This window comes from Cavia porcellus, unplaced genomic scaffold, assembly GCF_034190915.1.
Source record: "Cavia porcellus strain 051 isolate PalLab524CR breed Dunkin Hartley unplaced genomic scaffold, mCavPor4.1 scaffold_13, whole genome shotgun sequence".
NCBI classification, from domain to species: Eukaryota; Metazoa; Chordata; class Mammalia; order Rodentia; family Caviidae; genus Cavia; species Cavia porcellus.
In genome coordinates this window covers 34,910,643-34,930,639 of record NW_026947496.1, presented here as the reverse complement: position 1 = coordinate 34,930,639, position 19,997 = coordinate 34,910,643, and the positions used below count along the sequence as shown (strand labels likewise).

Here is a 19,997-nt window from a genome sequence, read left to right as displayed (position 1 = left end):
AAACTAATGTGCTAATTCTATGAATGTCAAAGGGATTTCTCTTTTATCTACATATAAACTTCCATTTAAAAACATCTTTAGCCAGGTATGGTGGCGCACCCCTGTAAGCCCAGCATTTGGGAGGCTGAAGCAGGAGGATCAATGTGAGTTCAGTGCTAGCCTGGGATACATAGTGAGTTGAAGGCCAACATAACCACATAGTGAGAACCTGTCTTTAAAAAATAAAATTAAAACACCTTTAATAAAAGCAGAACTAAAACACTGAAGAAAAATAGAAAATATACATAACCTAATGGAAAACCATTAAGATCAAAATCCTATAACTCAGGTGTAATAACACTTAACATTTGACTTCTGTGCATAGAGTTGCTAGGATTATCTTGTTTATTCTGTTTCATAATTTACTTGTTTTAACATGACCATTTTAATATCAATATTCTTCATTATTGTAATGACTTTATAGGATTACATTATATAGAAATACTATCATTTAACTCTGTCTTTGGATAGTTTCCAGTTTTTTAGTGTTGCAAGAAAGATGATAGTGAACATCATTGTACTTCTTGATTTGTGTATGGTGTTTAGGATGAATTGTTGTACCAAAGGGTATGTGCTTTTTTTTTTAAGGTACATGACTTCTTCCTAAATGGAATTTCAGTGATTTGATTAGTCATTAGCATTATAGGAGAATGTCTGTTTCCTACATCCTTTTCCTGAGTGCCATAGCTGCTATCTTGGGTTTGATCATACATTTACTGAGAAAATACTTAATTGAGAATTTACTCTGTGTCAAGCACTGAGGCCACATCCGAAAACAATAGGAGTCAGGCATGGTGGTGTACAGTTGTAATCCCTGAACTGAGATTGAATCCCTGAATTGAGAATTACAAATTTGAGTCCAGCCTGGACAATTTAGCAAGACCTCATCTCAAAATAAAATTTAAAAGAAGGGCTGGTGACTCATCTCAGTACAAAATCCCTAGGTTCAATTCCCAGTTAAAGACAAAAACAAAACAAGAGATAAATAAAAAAATACCTGCTTTATGCACTCACGGGAGAGAAAAACTAACACTACTGTTGTTTAACATACTGTGGGCGAGGCAGTGCTCTAAGCATTTGCCTCTGCTAACTAGTTAGTAATCTCCTTGGGGTTGGAGCCAGTCAGCAGTGAGAGTCATTGATGTCTGCTAAGAACCAGCAAAATGGGCAGACTCTAAACCCCATGTGTGTAAATCCTGCAGGGAGAGTAACCTTTATTGGAGACAAGGAACACTGGCGCTGTCCTGGGTGCTGTCCAGAAAGATCTGGAGCCTGATGAAGGGTCGATTCTTAGGAAGCTCAGTCTCAGCACGAGAGAGGAGATGATGCTCTGGGACTGAGGAGTGGCCTGAGGGTCCTTGCCAGCATGGCTGAGCTTGAATCTTTGCTCTGCCACTTAACGGCTGATTGACATGACATGTTGCCCTCACCGCGTCTCTTTCCTGTTCTGTAATGAGGTGCTGCACTACACAGTTCTGAGGGTGATTCTGTGGGTAGATAGCTTGACACATGCAGATTGCTTAGAACATGCTGCTAGGCGGCCATGACGTGCTGTCTGCTGTCATTACTGCTGCTGCTTCTCATGGAGATGTGGGCTTTGTTCTGTAAGAGCAGGGTTTCTTTACTCTTTCTGGAAGTCTCTGCTAGGAGATACTTTCAGTTACAGTCCGCCTGGCTGGGGGACAGGAATGGCATCCGTGGGCAGAGGTATAGTGATGGTGGTCACCATCCTGCGGTGCACAGAAAGAGATGGCCTGGCCCAGATGTCTTTAATGCTGAGGTTGCAAAACTGTCCCTGAGGAAAGAGTCAGATGGTGTAGGACAAAGAAGAGGAAAGTATTCTTTGATACTTCAGCTAGTCCTGGTTTACAGTCGGCCCTTTATTTAATTGGTCTATAAGCTGTATTTCCTTAGAATGTCCTTACTCTAAGGAACTACATGTCACAAGGCTGCAGGTGGGCTGTCGTGGCGCCTGCATTGTGCCGTAGTACTTTGAAGTGATCTGAAAGCAGTAGGAAAGTTGTGGATATCAAGCACCCAAGTGGGGCAAAATGTGAGCATTTGAGGCCAGGCGATTCGGGTGGCGATTCCAACTCTTTTAGGTTTGTGGTTTTTTGGAGTAAGACAGGCTGGGAGAGAGGGGTTAACGCCCCTGCTGGTGTTCAGGGTGGTGTGTCTAGCTCATCCACAGTCACAAGCTGAAGGACTTTAGTGACCTACCCTGGAGAGTGTCATTTCCCTTCAGACCTGAAGATAAATATGCTTGGTTATTCATTAATTTTTAATATTAATAAAAACAAAAATTTTAATAATGGTTACCTGATTTTTTTCTTTTATATTTTCAAAATGATCTGCAATAAATATATTAGCTTTATAGAAAGAATGAAAAAAGAAACTTAAATTTTAAATATACTTTCCTATTATACAAAGTCCTATTTTTGTTGAAAACATGTTCATGATACATGTACTCTTCTGCTACCCCACACCTGCTGGGACTTACAAGCCTAGAGAAGTGACAGTAGATCTGCTGCCTGTGGGGAGCGCTGGGGGAGAGCTGTGGCTGGTTCTGTCTGTTGTGGAAGTCAGTGATGAGCTTCTGTGCTCCTTGGTGACAGAGTGACAGCAGTGTAGCTTGTAATGTGAGCAGATCTTTTGTAGTGTTTTCACTGTGTGGCTCAGTGAAGCGTAAACCTCAGCAGGGGTCACAAGTGTAAAAGACTGCTGTGTGTTTCTCTTAAAATAATTGTTTCTGTGATCTTATATTTTCCTTAATAGTGCAGTTGAAACCTAAACCTAATTTAAAAACTGCAGACTGTTTTTGTTCAGCTAAATCACTAGAGGCATTATGAGTATTGTGAACACATATACTTCTTATGAAAGTTGAGATTAGACGTCATTTATCCAATTCACAAGAAGTCGTTAATGTTTTATGCACACAAATGTGCCTTATGTTGAAGCTACTCTGAGTTTGAGAAATTAGAAGCATGATGCAGATGGATTGGGGATGTACCTTAGTGGCGTAGTAAGGAAGATCCATGACACCAAAGATCACGTGGAATGGGTTGCAGTTCACTTACATATGTTGCAGATAACTTATATTTCATTTTGCCACCCTGTCCCGTACTGGTTTTTTGCCTAACTTGTATTCTGGTTTCCCAATTTTGGCATACAACTGCCATAAGCAAGTTGATTTGTATCTGAAGAGGTTCTGGCTTTGTGATGCCTTCCAAAAGAGCCTAGAAGGTAGGAGAGACCCCAGCCTATTCCTGGCCTGCATGATAATAGCACCCAGTGGATTAGAACAGCTCAGGCAGTAAATCGAGACCACCGGGGATGACAGTGAATTTTTTGGTAATTACTTTAGTGAATAATGCTGAGCATTGTATCACAGCTCAGACACAAACAAAATGGAGTGGCTGCCAAGAAGGAGCCACTGGAACATAGCAGGTCAGATGCCAGATGTCGGTTGAGTGAGTGGGATAGAATTACTGGTTTTATCATCAGATTTTCAAGATTTGTAGTTTCAACATGAATTTTTATTTGGTCACTATAGTGTTTACTTTGGTTCATTATCTCTTTGATTGTTTGTTGAGCTTCTACAGGTCCAATCTGAGTTTTGTAACTCAAGAGTATCTTTTTTTTTTTTTTTTTTTTTGAGATAGGGTCTCACTATGCAGTTCATGTTGGCATTGAGCTCACTTTGAAGACTAATGCAACAATCCTCCTGCCTCAGCCTCCCAAGTGTTGGGATTACAGGCATACACCACCACACCTGATTCACAAGAGTATTTTAGCTATGTAACCTAGGCTGGTTGTAAAGACATGGAGATCCTCCCACTTAAGTATCCTACAATGGTGAAGCAAGAAGATTTACAGACTTTGCAAGGCCTTATCTCAAAAAAAAGGCACTAGTGTTCATTTTGTAGTCTAGTTGACTTTGCCCACCCCTCCCGGCCATTTCATCCATTGCCCCTGTATGCACAGCCTGGACTTGGTGATGAACTGCAGACTTGCTTGTAGCAGCCCACTGAGATTTGCCATTTGCCTGTGCCACAGGCTTTCTAGTGGTGACCCCATCTCCATCCCAACATTCTAACCTGTTGTCTCAGTCATCAGAACCTTTCCTAGTCATGGGATCTGTTATCAGCTTTCCTGTCCAAGCACTCACCAAGTCCTAAATTTGTTCTAAGCATATTGTTATCAGTGCTTGTAAGTTTTATAACTAGTGAAGTTTTAAAAGACCAGTCACAGATACCAAGGGCAAGAGAAAGACACAGGACGAACCCAAGGCAGGCTCACACAGTCAGGGCTCAGAGTTTAGCCCTCAGGTCCCAACACTGACCTTCCAATGGGTCTATTGACAAATGGTCAGATGCTCATAGAGTGACACTGTATAAGTGCAGAAATCCCACGTACACACCATTCATCTTCAAGGGTTTGGCTCGTTGGAATGATCCAAACACTCATGAGCCCAGTGCTTCAGCCGTACTTAACTCTTCCCGGTTTTCAGGAAGTGTTTGCTGTTGCCTCTCTCTTTCTGACCCAGAGTCTTCAAGGTTTAGTTCCCATGGTAACTTGAAATTTAGCCACCCCTTCCCCCAATGACTGACTGTCCTTATTTAGCTTGTCATGATTTGGGTGGGTGGGGGGGTACCTGGGATCGAATCAAATGATGGTTTATGAAGCTATGGGCCATTTCATTTTTATTTGTAATCTTCAAACATATAATTCAGACTTGGTAAATAGACACTGGAATGTTTAAATAATGGCTTATATTTGAGAGAAAACTGACCTTAAGTTTGCTTAACTGAATGTATACTGTATTCTTGTAAATTTTTTTCTGATTAGAAAAGTTGAAAATTCATTGTTGAAAATTTGATGAAACTATAGAAAGGCTTAAGAACTCTGCCAACCCATCTATTACCCAGTATGTTTGGTGTATTTCTTCCTAGTGTTTGTGTGTGTGTGTGTACATGATATTTAGAGACTGAACCCAGGGCCTTCACGCTGTTCTCTGTCCTCAGTGGTTTTTTTTAATCTTGAGATAGGTTTTCACTAATTGGCTAAGTTGCCCAGATTGGGCTCAAACTTGTCCTCCTGCCTCAGCTTCCCAGAGTTCTGGGGTTGTGGGGTTCAGGAATGCACCAGCCATGCGTGGCTCTTTATGTATTTGTGGAAATGATTTCATTTTTATAACTCAAATTGGACCTCAAATTCAAGAGTGGGTTAAGGCCACTTAGGAAAGGTATAGAAATACATAGCTAAGAAAGTGGAATCTTTCAAAGGAACAGTTCGCTTCCTATGTGCCTTCTGTGAGTAATAAAGCTGTTTTTTGTATGCATTATCACCAGTCTTTAAAAAGTCCCCTTCTCCCTTTTTTAAATCAGCTCTTTGAAGCAGGTGTAATTTTCTGCAACTGAAAGGCTAAGAAATGATGCCACAGCTTGAGGTGTGTCTGCAAGGTCTGCCCAAGGACCCTAAGGGCCCACGCTGCATTAGTAGTTACATGGAGAGTGATGATTAGGGATTTGTCTGCTGTGTGACCCAGACTGAGGGAATCCCTGTTCTCAGTATTTCTGTTCTGGTGGAGCAAAAATTATATTCCTTAAATATGCCTTATATGCCTTAAATATGCCACTGGCCTAGCTTGTCAGACAAATTGAATTTTCTGTAGTTTCCTTATACTGCTGGTTAAGTGACACATTAGTATGAGAAATTTATCTCTCCATTTCATACATGAATTTCTTTTTAAGATATTAGAGTTGTATTTGATGCCCTAAACCAGGAGTCATTCTAATGGACTTTTTTGTTCCACATTATGTATCAGTAAGCATTATTGAATTTTCAGTTATATCTGGGTGTTCTAAGTACTGGGGACACAGTGGTTGGTGGGACAAGACCCTACCCTGTGTTGCTTGCATTCCAGAGAGCACTTAGCTTGGCGGTAGAGAAAGAAATTGCAGATGATAAATGGTGGTAAGCAAATAAAGCAGTGGATGTGATACGAGTTGAGTGTTGGTACCTTCTGGTGGTGCTCTGGAGAAAGCCAGAGGAGACACTAGTGGAGCTGGGACCTGAGTGTCTTGAGTATCCTAAAGAATCAGCCAGGCAGAGAGAAAAGTGGGGACCATAGAGAAATTTCAAAGTATTAAGATTTAAACGTACATCATACCTTGGGCAAGGGAGTGTAGCTTGGAGTTTAATAGTAATAATCACAAAGGAGAAGCTTGTCTGATTTCACAAGGTGACATGTTTAGACTTCTGAATTTGTAAGAAGAGTAATAGGTGGCAGGCAACACTGAGAGAAATATTTGAGCGTGTAAAATATGCACAGGATTCAGATAAGCACTCTGTAAAAAGTTGACATAGAATAGTAACAAAAATAGGAAGTAGAGGGGCTGGGGATTTAGCTCAGCGGCATAAGTGCCTGCCTTGCAAGCAGGCAGTCGTGAGTTTGATCCCCGGTACGGATAAAAACGAAAAAGACCAAAAAAAAAAAAAAAAAAAAAAAAAAAATAGAAAGTAGCAAATGGCAAAGAAGCATGGCAAGGCAGTTCTCAGAAGAGAAGGCCAATATTTCAACTTCACCAGGAATCAGAAATACAAATGAATAAGGAATCGTTTTTAAAAATGTGTTGCATTATGTATGTACCATTGTTGCCCCCTAATTAACATGTGTTTGAATTTTTTTTCCTTTTGAAATTAAATGGATTTTTTAAAGAAAAAATCTGTCATTAATGTAACCTTTCCTAAATCTCATATTAGGGAGACTACAATGTATCAAAACACTCCCACGTTGGTTCAGTTGTTTCAGTTGTTTCGGGAGATACAGGGTAGCAGCCAGATGTCAGACAGTAAGGGAATGTTGAGTGAGGATGCTCCACTTAGTAGCACCTTGTACACTCAAAGGACAGCTGCAACATCAAATGCTTCTGATATGATGGGAAATGACGCCATCTGCAATACTGACCATATACTCAGTGTTATTTTCTTTTAGGTGTATATGGAAGAAATGTGTAGCCACCAAAACATTACAATGGTTTGTTAAAATTTTGGCATAAATTTTTAAGAGTCTCACCTAATACTTAAAATCTAAATGACATCGGTAAACAATTGACTCAATAATCATCTCTCCCCTAACAAAGAGCTTTGAAGGTACAATAGTGTGGGAGAGCCAAGACCCACATGGCCTCGTGTCAAGAAATCTTCACAAAGTCACGGTGAATGATGGAGGGGGAGTTCTCAGAGTCATTTCGGTAAGCCACCACTTTGTTTAGACTAATAGCAGATTTTTTTTTTACTATGTAGAAGTGTTCTTAAATTTGCTTTTGTATATTCCCAGGATCCCAGCCAGCACCAAATGATTCTTACGTCTTTTAGCATATAGAATAGGAAATGTTGCTGAGCTACTGAAGATGAGAAGCTGCAATGTGCTGTGTGATGCTGTGAATTAGTGACTGTAGTTTTACTTCAAGCTGGATTGATACAGAGAGAGAGAGAGAGAGAGTGTGTGTGTGTGTGTGTCATGGATTGAACTAAGGGCCTTTGCCCTGAGTTATGTTCCCAACCCTTTGTACATTTTTTTAAACCAGATTTTGCTAAATTGCCTGGCCTACGCTCAAATTTGTGATTTCCCCTATCTCAGCCTCACAAAATGCTGGGACCACAGGTGTGTGTCACCTGGTCAGGTTAGATTGGTACAACGAGAGTGTGTTTTAGTCACAACTGTGTGTTTTTTATTTCAGACAAGGTCTCACTGTGTAGTTCAAGCTGGCCTTAAACTCACAGCAGTCCTCCTGTCTTAGTCTCCTGAGTGCTGGTATTACAGTCATGCGCCACCACACCTGGCCCTCTCAGCCATTTTTAAGTCAGCAGAACACCTGTTTAATAGTATTCAAGGTATTCAAGGTATATCTCACTTTGATAGCAAAATGTCAGTTAAAACCGTGTAGGCTAAAAAAATTGAGCCAGGTGCACCTATACACCTGTTGTCTCAGCTGCTTGGGAGCTGAGACAGGAGGATTGCTTGAATCCAGGAGTTTGAGACCAGCCTCAAGCAACGTGGAGGAACTCTGTCATGAATGAATGGTGAATGAATGAATGAATGAAAGAATGGAAAATTGAGTACTTTTTTCGTTTGTATTGCTGAAGCATCTCTGGGGTTTCTGACTTCTCATTTATTCAAATTTGCTTCAAATTTAAGACATCCAATTTGGACAGGTACAGTTCCCAGATACAGGATAATGAAGCTGTAGGCAGATGAGTAAATCAGTGGTGCACATGGTGCTGCCACAGGCCCCCTTCCATCCTCGGTTCTGGTTAGGAAGGCACTACACATTTCAATCATAAGCTCAGTGATTTCTGTGGATTTTAAGCCTATTTACATGAGTTGCGTCTTGAGTTTGGAACAAGTGTGTGATAGGGACTACTCCTTCAGAAAGTGTTTGTAGCACATGTACTGTAAGGCGGGCACAGGGGAAGACCATATGGGTCCACTTCATACAGGTTTGCAGTGGGACACAGAAAGACATTAAAGAAGTGAGCCTCATTTTCAAATGTAATTGCACACATTGCCTTTTAGGTCGTGCTTAGGGTTTCATCCATGTTCTGTGTTTGGGATTTCATCCTTTATTATGAAAAGTTCTTTATTTGAAATAGAAAGTTTTATGGAAATTATAAGAGGTTTTTTTCCCATTATTTTCAAGGCAAATGCCTGAAATACTGTATCTGGCTTTCTTCCCTATTTATAAAATTTAAAAATAGCCTGGCTACGCCAAAATTCTATATTTGAACTTGTTATGCTAAGACAGTGAGGACTAGGTTCACAGACATAAAGACTACAATGATCTGCTTTGGGGGTAAAAATAGTTGTAGAGGTTGAGATAGCTTAAATGCTCAAGATATTTGAGATGGGGGACTTAATAGCCTGTTATAAGAACCCTCATGTGCAAATGTGAGCAGACAGCCATCCTGTGACCTTTGAGAAGAAAGTTAGTAAAGAACTCGAGTTCTAAACTTAATTTTAGGACTAGGCATGGTGACACATGCCTCTGATCCCAACACTCGAGGCTGAGGCAGGAGGCTCATGTGAGTTTGAGGCATCCTAGGCTATATAGTGAGATCCTACCTCATAAATAAATAAGCAAGCCAGCCAGCCAGCCTAAATAATATACTATATCAGAAAAGGGAAGAACAAGATTCCCTAGTGGCACACACCTGTAATCCTAGCACTCTGCGAGGCTGAGGCAAGATGATCATAAATTCAAGGCCAGTCTGGGAAGTTCAGCAACCTAGCAAGACACTGTCTCAAATTTTTTAAAAACTGGGAGGAGGGGGCTGGGGATATAGCTCAGTGTGAAGATGCTGGGTTCAATACCTAGTAACTCATAAAATAGAGGGTATGCAACCTTTTACAGAACTGCAAGATTGGAATTTGTAGCATTCATGTATAGTAATTTGGGGGGGGGGGATTGAACTCACAACCTTGCACTTGCCAGGCCGGTGCTGATGCCACTGAGCTAAATCCCTGGCCCCCACATACAGTAATTTTTTTTTTTTTTTTTTGTCTTTTTCCTTTTTATCGGTACCAGGGATTGAACTCATGACTGCCTGCTTGCAAGGCAGGCACTTATGCCGCTGAGCTAAATCCCTAGCCCCAGTAATTTTTTTTTAACAATCATTTCAAATTAAATGACATGTTACCACAGTGACCTCAGAATACTCTCTCCTGCCCTTCCAACATTCTTTTGAGTGGTACAACTCTGCTGAAGAGATGTGTTTATAAAAAGACTAGCTAAGCAGTATCCCTTGTGGTAGATCAGTGTGTAGAGGAAATAGCATAAGCTTGCTAATCTGTAACTGTGAGGGTCTGATCCAACCCGCAGTAGCCGACAAAGAGCTCTGTAAGTGTTTGAGACAAACTTGATTTAGAGGAGCTTTTCTCCGTGTGGTCACTTAATTTTAAGATGCGCTGCGATCTCTTTGAACTCATAAGAACTTTCATTCCCTGAAAAATTCAAAAGGTTAATATTTTTTAATTTTAAGAATTTTTAAAATGATGGGGTAAAATAATTTTTTTGTGCTGTTACGGTAACAAGTTAGATGAACATATGATTATACATAACTTGAAATTCTGGGCATCTATGGACTGTTGACCTCTGGTAAGTAGGCCAGACAAATGGAATAATACATATGGCATTCACATCAGTTTAAATCTTTGTTGCACCAGCATCTTAGATGGATTTTTCTGCTGTGGTGGAATTATGCTAGGACTTCTGTCAAAGTGGGTTTAGGGATATGAGTTATTTTTAGTAATGAAACCTCGAGTAATTCTGTTCTTGTTGCTTTCAGGCTGGGGAAGGCACGCTGCCTCATGAATTCACGGAAGGTGTGGAGGGAGTTGCAGGTGGTTTCATTTACACTATCCAGGGTAAGTTGACTGAAAGGCATACTGAACCTCATGTACCTCATCTTAATATCCCAACATAGAAGGTGATCTGTTGTAATTAAAAGAACAACCTTATTGAGGTAAAATTTATATGCATATAATTCACCCTTTTAATGTGTTCAGTTCAGTGGATTTTGGTATACTCATATGGAGTACTACAGCCATTTTCTCTAATTCAGGAATATTTCCATCGCCCATAAAGCAGCTCTGTACCTGTTAGCTGGCGTTCCACCTTCTCCTCATCTGAATCTTGTCTTATGTTTGCAATAGCCTTTTCCTCCACTTCTCAACTTTCCTTTTCAGAAGGCGATGCTCTCTTACGTAACCTTCACTCTCGGCCTCAGCGACTTGTTGATCACATGAGGAATCTCCGTGAGGAAGATGCCTTATTGAAGGAGGAAGGCAGGGTCCACGGTGACATTGTCTTTGTGGATGTTGTTGACACTTACCGAAATGTTCCTGCAAAATTACTAAACTTCTATAGATGGTGGGTCGTGAAAACATTGGGTAGCTAGAACTTGTATTTTTTTTTTTTTTTTTTTTTTTTGGTCTTTTTCGTTTTTATTGGTACCAGGGATTGAACTCACGACTGCCTGCTTGCAAGGCAGGCACTTATGCCGCTGAGCTAAATCCCCAGCCCCATATTTTTTTTTTTGATAGAGAAACAATATCCATATTGAGCCACTGAGATTTCAAAACACAAAATCCTAAAACTGCTGCCTGACTGGAGTATGACCTGTCGGATCCTGGTGAAGACATTTTCTAATATGCCGCCACTTTCTTATTTGAGCAGATCCACAAGATGAATTACAGGAACTGATCAGAAGCAAACAGGCGAAAATAATTCACTTCGAGTCATTCCTCTTTACAAGGGTTGTCTCTAGCTACCATTAGATGAGTCAGTGGATTTGGCAGTGGCCCCTTTTCAGTTCTGTTCACACGCATCCACCCAGAGGCCTTGGCTGAAGTTTCTAACACTAGTTCTGTTCAACTAAATATCCACTGGTTTTCTATTCTGTATTCCACCAGTTTAAGAACTTGCCTTGGGCCAAGTGCCATGTGCCAGTTGCCCCACCTTCTCATGAGGCCGAAGCAGGAGAATCACTTGAGCCAGAAGTTGGAGGCCAACCTGAGTAACCTTGTTTATTTAAAAAACCAAACAAACAAAAAACAAGAGCAACAACACCTACTTGCCTTGATTCTAAGCTGGCTCAGTAAAATTTAACAACCTTTAGAATCTATCATATTTGTAACTTCCAGAGCCTCCAGTGTTTCTTGGATCTTAGTTGCAATTGCTACCTTTGTAACAATAACACTGTAAGGTAACTTATTTTATTATAATTGTTACTCTAAGCACCTGAAACTTACTGGTCAGTCCTTTGGTACTGTTTACCTTGGCTGTAGGATCAGGCCATTCACACTGTGTCTCATGGAGGCTGAACCTATAAAGAGTTCATAGCTTTACCTTTGCTTTTTCAAAACCTTCTCTGTCTCCTATTGGTAGTTCTGTGTCTTGTTTTCTTTTCTCTGATGAGACATTCACGAGTACTTTTATGAATATGGCTTCCTGATCCTGAGGGTAGATGGTCCAGTTAATGGAAGGTGACATTTCTAGGGCACATTGACATAATTTTGGAGTCATCCTGTAGGTAGAGGGCACATGGGTGTGTCTGGGATACCAGGACCAAGTGTAAATAGCTGTAGAAAAGGAACCTTTCAACTCAAGGCCCACTGGTGTGAGTTCTGGGTATGGATAGGACCAAGACATAGCAGTGAGGTGATGGAGGTGGGAACAAGAGGGGAAGTCCGAATAGGGGTGTCCTAGGATTTCCTGTAGGGAGCTGCTGCCCAGGTGCGGAAGTCTTGCATGTAGATACCGCCTTCAGTTTCAGTTAAGCCTTTTCTTCTCCTTACCCACGTCTGAGATCTTGGTCTCTCCGCTCTACACTGCTGCCTCTTTCAGGCTGTTGTCTCTTCTGCAGGCCCTGCAGTCAGGCTGTGCTCTGAGACCGGCTTCCCCATAGCTCACACACCCTCACCCTACCACGTGGCACCTTTTCAGGCTACCTCATGCCCAAGGTGCTGGAGAGTGAACCGCGGCCCTCCACCTGCTGGATGTGTGCTCTGCTGCTGAGCAACTCTCCAGTCCTTCTCTCCATGTTATAAATGAAATTTCTCTTACCGTCTTTATTCTGTTGAGTGACTAAAGGTCCTTTATCACAGATGTTTATTTCTAATTAGTTACTATGTTATTAATTAGAAATAAACCTCATAAGCACAGGGATATTCTGTTTGGTATAGAACCATTCTTAAAAATTCATCCTTCTTTGACTTAATGAAATTTTCTCAAGATTCATTTTATTAAGATTTGTGAAACAACTAATTCCCTAGCAAGATTCTGCATTTTTATGGTTTTTGTTTGTTGGTTGGTTGGTTTGGTTTGGGTTTTTTTTTTTTTTTTTTTTTTTTTTGTCTCTGAGACAGGGTCTTGCTCTACACTTCAAGCTGGCCTTGAGCTCACTTTGTAGGTCTAGTTGGTCTTGAGCTGGCAACAATCCTCTGCCTCAGCCTCCCCAGTGCTAGGATTACAGGTGTGTGTCACCACACACAGCTTGATTCTGCAAGTTTAAACAGACTTACACAAAAATTGATGGTGTGAAGTGAACGAATCAGTTCTTTTGTTGTCTATATCAGGTCATTGTCCTATTCCTTCCATGTAATTATTTGTAATAGTTTAATTGTCAAGGGGAAAGTAATGTTTTGGTGTCATAAGTCAATTTTTTCAAAACATACTCTGTCTTGAGTATAATATAAATGGCAGCAAAAAATGCCTATTGTGTAACAGTGTTCTGTGTAAGAGAGCTCGGTATGCCTCACAGGGCAAGGTTCAAATGGTTAACAGATCCGGCACCCTGATCTGAATAATGCCTAAGAAGCATCTGTTCAGACATATATTTTAATCAAGCCAGATTTTTGTCATTGTGTTCTTTTTCCTTTACCTTCTCAACTCAGCTTGGTTGGGCAGGGGATATAGCTCAGTGGTAGAATGCTAGCCTAACATCCACAAGACCCTGGCTTCTAACCACAAAATTAAGTCAGCCTTGTGCTTCTCTGTGTTACGCTACTTAGTAAATACCAAGCAAGGGCCATAGCTGACAGCAGGCTTGTGTTAGAGCAGACACTCTTGGTGTTGGAGGAGCAAGACATGGAAAGCTGTGCAGACAGAACAGATGCAGTTCAGGTTCAGGTGCGAGTGGAGCCACCACCTTGGTGTTCTGTTAGTCCCACTGACCTCTCCTGTCCCTTTTGTGCCAACAGGACCACGGAAACAACCAGCTTCAGTTTGTTGCTAAAGACAGATGACGACTGTTACATAGACTTAGAAGCTGTCTTTCGTAGAATTGCCCAGAAGAATCTGGATGGGCCTAACTTTTGGTGGGGAAAGTAAGTAAAACACGGGTAGCCATTTGCATTCATGTACCTGATCAAATGTACTTAATTTAGAATCAAATATCTGAGTCATTTTTCCATGAGCAAACAGTTGAGATATGAAATTTCCTGTTATACTCCTGGTGTTAATAGTACTCTGCAATTAGAAAGGAACGTTTATCAATGGAAAATCTCAGGCTGATGTAATAGAAAAAAGATGTGGCTTTTACCTTCATGCTCGGGAAATAAATGGTGCTGAGGAGATGCTGTGTCTTATGTTAGGATAGATGTGTGACACGGCTGTGCAGCCATTTTCCTGCCGCTTTAGGGACACTGCAGAGTTGGTGGTTTAATGGGTCTGTGTGTCTGTTCTTGAAAACAGCATAATCTGTTATTTTACATTAAAAAATTTTTGACAGACTTAATATATTAGTTGTTTATAAAAAATACTTCCTGGGGCTGGAGGTTTAGCTCAGCGGCATAAGCGCCTGCCTTGCAAGCAGGCAGTCGTGAGTTCAATCCCCGGTACCGATAAAAAGGAAAAAGACAAAAAAAAAAAAAAAAAAAAATTTAAAAAAATTAAAAAAAAATACTTCCAGGTGGGTGTTAATTCCTTTCCATAAAGGAATTTTTTCCTCATTCTTCTGTCCTGCTCTATGAACTTATTCCATTTTACTGATGACAAAGCAATCCATTCTCACAGTGGCAGGATGTGTTGCATCAACACAAGGAAGTTACATTTTTTTAAAATCTCAGTTTCAGACTAAATTGGGCAGTGGACCGAACTGGCAAGTGGCAAGAGTTGGAGTACCCCAGTCCAGCCTATCCTGCCTTTGCATGCGGGTCAGGCTATGTGATTTCCAGTGACATTGTCAGCTGGCTGGCAAGCAACTCGGGGAGATTAAAGACTTATCAGGTATTGAGGAATTTCTTACCTAGGCAACTCATCAGCCTGCCCCCTGAAGTGGAGGCAGCCTGCCGTGGGCCAGAGCATGCAGTTGTTCCTATATAGGAATCACCCCTCAAACATTGTGAATATTACTCTTGCCATCCCTCAAAGCTATAAATTCTATTCCTGAGTCTTTGTTGAGATTATGTTCTCAGGCTACATGTATAACTAGCCTATGGAGAAGTATAAAGCTTTCTATTCATGAAAAGGAAAAGTGATGCATTTTCTGCTGATTCTGATTATAGTGTCAGTAAGCAACTGTATGTAGTTAGTTGAGTGCTGGAAGTTTATGGCACGTGAAAACGGAGGATGCCTGCCTGCTGCATTATCTTCTCTTACCTTGCTTAAGGGATCCTTCCGTCAGTGGTCACTAGCTCTTACTGCTGTTACCTGGGTTAATCCACATTTGCCCTTTGCTTTTAGAACAGTGAAACAAAGTGGAAAGATTGTTGATTGGGAGTGGGTGTAGCAATGTTTTTACCAATAACTTTAAAGTTTTGTATTTAAACTTCGGGTCATGTGCAGGGTGAAGATGTAAGCATGGGCATTTGGATGGCAGCCATAGGACCCAGGAGACACCAGGTAATCCAGCCGGAGGGAGCTGGCCTTGGGGCTCTTGGGAGTTGGGAAGGAAGGTGGTTGGGTTATGGGCAGAAGAAATGAAGGTCTGCTATGATCATAGCAGTGCTTTTGATTTTATTTACTACAGTCCACCTTGTTATTTCTCATATATTTTTATGAGCTTAAACCAACAGGAAATGTTAGCATAAAAGTTCCCTTGCCCATAAAGAACTGGATTTTTGTAAAGTTGATCAGAAGTTTTTTACAGCTTTAAAGGCTAGGCTCCACTGACCTGAGTTCCTGGCAGCGTGAAGACTCAGTGACTGTCCTGCCTGATTCCACAATTCATTCAGGATTTTACTTTGAGACAGCATTTAAAACACTGCTGAGCCAGAATGAGAAATGTGCCTGCATGAACTGAAATAGTAGGAGCCCTGGGGGGAAAAAGCAGTCTTTTGCCTTAGATATTTGTGTTGCATTCTGGATTTTTGCAACTTCCACTTTGGTTGTAGAAGGTGCAAGAGGCAGAAAAAATGTGCACTATTTTGGAACAGAGCTGCAGCACCAAAGCAGGTCACCCTCTGCTTGAGTAAGCAAGAATGTTCACTCACCTCTGTCTGGACCAATTTGATAGTCCTGTTCCTTGTCACACTTCCTGCCACACTCTGATTTACTTAATGTTGCAGATGAGACTTGGTTTTTTATCTGCTTATTCCAGTACCCGTGGTCTTTGCAGGTCTGAAACTGTAGTATTAGAACCAATTACCTTTGGAAACTGAGGCCCGTCTTTAAAACGCAGCCCTCCAGGGAGGCTTGGCATTTTTTTCTGCTTCAACCTGTGCCATCTATGAGCAGTTCACACTTCTGCTTGGGGCATCAGGCCACCCAACATGCAGTGTGGTTCCAGGTGCTCAGGGGGATTGCTTTCTGTCCACTGTGGGCAAGATTCAGACAAGGGCCTTATGAACACAAACCTTTAGTCTCCTACGTATCCCTGGAGAGCGTGGCCCTTCAGGGGTCCCCCTCTGCCTCTCTTCCAGACTCTCCATCTCCTAACGCATAGCTTTGTGTGCGTGTGCGTGTGTGTGTTACTGGGATTGCGTCCAGGACTTTTGCACTGAACTACTTCCCCAGCCCTTTTCATATAGGGTCTTGCTAAATTCCCCAGGCGAGGCTCAAACTGCTGTCTTCTTGCCTCAGCCTCCTATTGTGCTGCGATACCAGGTATGCACCAGCCACCATGAGGGCCTTTTGAAACTTGAATGTCTGCAGGCGATTTCAAGGCTCCCCAAAACCCTCACTAGTGGGTCACATGCAGAGTACCTGCCTACATCTGTGTTTTCTGTCTGTCTAAGCAGCTCCTGGCTCTCTGTTGAGCTCATTTTGTCTCCCACAGGACAGCCTGTGGCTGTGTGAGAAGACATGTGAGACAGGAATGCTGTCCTCCCCACAGTACTCACCGCAGGAGCTGACGGAGCTGTGGGAGCTGAAAGAGCTGTGCGGTGACCCCTGTCAGTGTGAGGCAAGATCATGACAACTCCGCCAACAGGATGTAAAGACCGAGGCAGGCAGTAACAACTCCGTGTACGTCTGAGGCAAACCCACAGGTTGGCAGTGGAATGCATGATCTTTCAGGAGAGTTCTCAGCTGGCACTTTCTCCTGTAGCCAGTGTGGTATTTCTTAATGTTTGCACAGATTTCCTCCTTAAAAATCAACTGACAGGCTGGGGATTTAGCTCAGCAGTATAAATGTCTGCCTGGCAAGCGCAAGGTCATGAGTTCGAACCCCAGTACCAAAAAAAAAAAAAAAAAAAAAATTGACACTGTAGCATAAGAGAAATTTTTATTTATATATTGGAAGATGACTTTTAAAATACCAAATTGTTTTATAAAAGGAGAAATAATTTCTAAATCCTGGTGCATTTTTGCTAATTTATCATAATCATTTTTGGTTAAAACTTGGCCTGGTTAGGAAATTTTGAGTACTGACTTAAAGCTCGAGTTTGAGAAGTTGGATTCTAAAGTAGCTCTGCATAGCTAAGATGGGACATCTACAGGCCACAGAGAACTCAGAAAAACACTGTGTGCCCACTTGTATGAGCAGCGGTCACTTATACCAAAGGTTGGGGTTCCTGGAAATAATGTTAGGTTTTGTGAATCTCTGAATGAAGTGGGCAGCTTGACTTTGAGAAGGATATAATATAATCCTTAGTTCTGGGCCATGGTTTTAAAGGTACTCATTTTTATATTAGGCTAATATCCAAGTTTTCTTGTGCTGTTTTAACATCTGGAAGGTCACAGTTCAGTCTTTGTGTATGTGAATAAATACTTCTCAGGGGTTTTGTGCCATAGGGAAGGCCATTTCTAAATCACTGACACTTGGAAAGAATTAGTTTTGCTTTCCTTCTATCAATCATTGCCTAATGTTTACTTAATATAAGTAAATATGAATCAGAGCAGATCATCTTTTATGAAAGATGTGCTCAGTTTAGGTATAACTGTAGGGAAAAAGCATGTGATTCTTTATTCTTAAAAAATAGTGCAACTGAAAAAATAGCACATATGTTACACATAGTAAAGGATGTGTCTTCCTGAGTTGAAGGGACATTTCACAAAAACCAAATCATTTTATAGTAACCTTTTAAAATAGTGTCAATAGAGAATTCCATTTGAAACAGTCTTATGACATTAGTTATATTCAGATTTTATTAGATTAGCTAGTTTCTATTTAATATTTAAATCTTCACATGGTGAGATGCATTGATGAGGTGTAAAAATAAATACAAAGATCAGAAAATCATTAATAAAGCCTTTATTATTGTTATATACAAGTCTAGAAATGGTCTCTTCCCGACAAATTGCATCTTTTATTGTAATTAGGGCAAATTTTAAGACCTCATTTTTTGACAGAACTGTTCCAATAAATCATTTTCTGGTAAACCCCAGTCATAATAAGTAATCTAGTCTCTAAATTTTATTAGTTGGTTGTTACCATCTCACTAATAGACAATCTCCATTCTCCACAGAATAAAACTGTAATGGCTGTAGATCATTTTCTAGTTCAATTTCTGTGCCAGGCATCTAAAATTAGAACAGAGGTAAAGGCAGGTGATAAAGATAGGTCTGACAAAGCATGTCACACATGCTGGCCCCCACAGCCAGGGTGGGTCACTCCAGTTGGAATCGGGCAGCACTACACAGATAAGAGTTCACTAGCATGTCTTACTGTGAGAGACTAAGCTTGACTGTGTTTTGGGGGCCACTTACTTTGGGACTTTCATAGGACAGTACAATGTCTGACACAGGAACTTTGAGGACTCGCGACATCATTCCCTTCACCTTTTGAACTGTCATGGAGTCTGTCAAAGAAAAGCAAAACCCATCAGCTCACACATGACAGCTACCTGTAAAACTGGCTCACACGATGAGATCAATGCTCTGTCCTTTCTTACCAGTTTACCCAAGAAAACAAGTAGGGGGCTTGACTTTTTCTACCACTTCCTTGAGTCATTTGGGCAACTGGGAAATGGAACCAGTGTGTGACCCAAGTGCCCTTGAACAGTGAGTTTTCATACCATTTCAGTAGTGTTTAATATTTCATCCTTAATCTGAATAAACCAGAAATACTGTCAGCACAGAGGGACAAGTGGCAGTGAAGTCATTAAGTTTTCTTTATATGCCTTTGTGACAACTTCATGAATTATGGGAAGAACCTTGGAGGCTCAGATGAGGATGCTCCCAGCCCCCTGGCCTTAGCTTTCCCCTCCATGCAAGGGAACTGCAGACTAAGTGGTTGTCAGGGTCACCCCAGCCACTGTCCTGTGACTGACTGTTACAGTGTGTTACCCAAAAGTGACCACCAGGCATGGGAATGTACGTTAAATGAGCAAATGCTTTGGTTTGTTCAGAACACACTATGAACTTCTTTCCAAAGACAGGTTGTGGTAAATAATAGATATTTTGACTATGAAAATTAGTTTTTTTGAAGCTTTAGCTGGAGGTACAGCAACAGTGTGGCGTTTCCCACAAATGCCATGATATAGTCAAATATTTTTCTATCAAAAATCATTTTGTAAAAGCTGTGTGTTTTTATGCAACTTGTGATAATAAATGTTATTTTTATTTTAGAGTAACTGGAGTTTTCTTGTTTTTGTATTGGATACAGATACTATATTTAAAATCTTAGTTACAATTTGCTCTTTTATGTCTGAATATGATAATACCTTTCAGAATATGTAGGTGGACTCACTTTCACTGTTTGGATGGTTAGTGAGGGTTAGTTCCTGCACACAAGTGGGAAACCACTGGCTTCCTAACCCATACCAGAGAGAATTATAAAACAGTGTAGTAAAGGGCTGGGGATTTAGCTCAGCGGTGTAAGTGCCTGCCTGGCAAGCGCAAGGTTATAAGTTCCATCCCCGGTACCAAAAAAATCGTAAGAATGCTGCCTATATAACATAAACTCTTAATATCGTGACGATTGTCTTAAAATAGTTATTTATCTTTTAGCTTCCTATGAACAACGTTATAAATTAGCTTACAATTTGTAGTATATACTGAAGTTTATTATAT

General features: G+C 40.9%; 2 protein-coding genes across 14 annotated transcripts in view; one reads left to right on the top strand and one right to left on the bottom strand.

Annotated features, from left to right (window-relative positions):
- Positions 1-19,997, top strand: part of B3galnt2 (beta-1,3-N-acetylgalactosaminyltransferase 2) — a 49,016-nt gene that overhangs the window by 23,300 nt on the left and 5,719 nt on the right. For 3 of the 5 annotated variants that reach the window (XM_003473361.5, XM_063260072.1, XM_063260073.1), the window contains 7 exons: positions 7,185-7,295; positions 10,390-10,468; positions 10,790-10,973; positions 13,805-13,930; positions 14,672-14,831; positions 15,390-15,446; positions 16,822-19,558. In XM_003473361.5, coding sequence (XP_003473409.1) covers positions 7,185-7,295; positions 10,390-10,468; positions 10,790-10,973; positions 13,805-13,930; positions 14,672-14,831; positions 15,390-15,446; positions 16,822-16,959 — 855 coding nt within the window. In that variant the 3' untranslated portion in view covers positions 16,960-19,558. Of the gene's footprint in view, positions 1-7,184; positions 7,296-10,389; positions 10,469-10,789; positions 10,974-13,804; positions 13,931-14,671; positions 14,832-15,389; positions 15,447-16,821; positions 19,559-19,997 lie in introns of those variants that run through there. The other 2 variants (XR_216357.4, XR_010051240.1) reach the window with 2 other exon arrangements.
- Positions 18,223-19,997, bottom strand: part of Tbce (tubulin folding cofactor E) — an 82,278-nt gene continuing 80,503 nt past the window's right edge. For 8 of the 9 annotated variants that reach the window (XM_005005238.3, XM_063260068.1, XM_063260070.1 and 5 more), the window contains 2 exons: positions 18,693-18,784; positions 18,223-18,506 (listed from right to left, as the gene is read on the bottom strand). In XM_005005238.3, coding sequence (XP_005005295.1) covers positions 18,414-18,506; positions 18,693-18,784 — 185 coding nt within the window. In that variant the 3' untranslated portion in view covers positions 18,223-18,413. The remainder of the gene's footprint in view (positions 18,507-18,692; positions 18,785-19,997) is intronic. The other variant, XR_010051239.1, reaches the window with a different exon arrangement.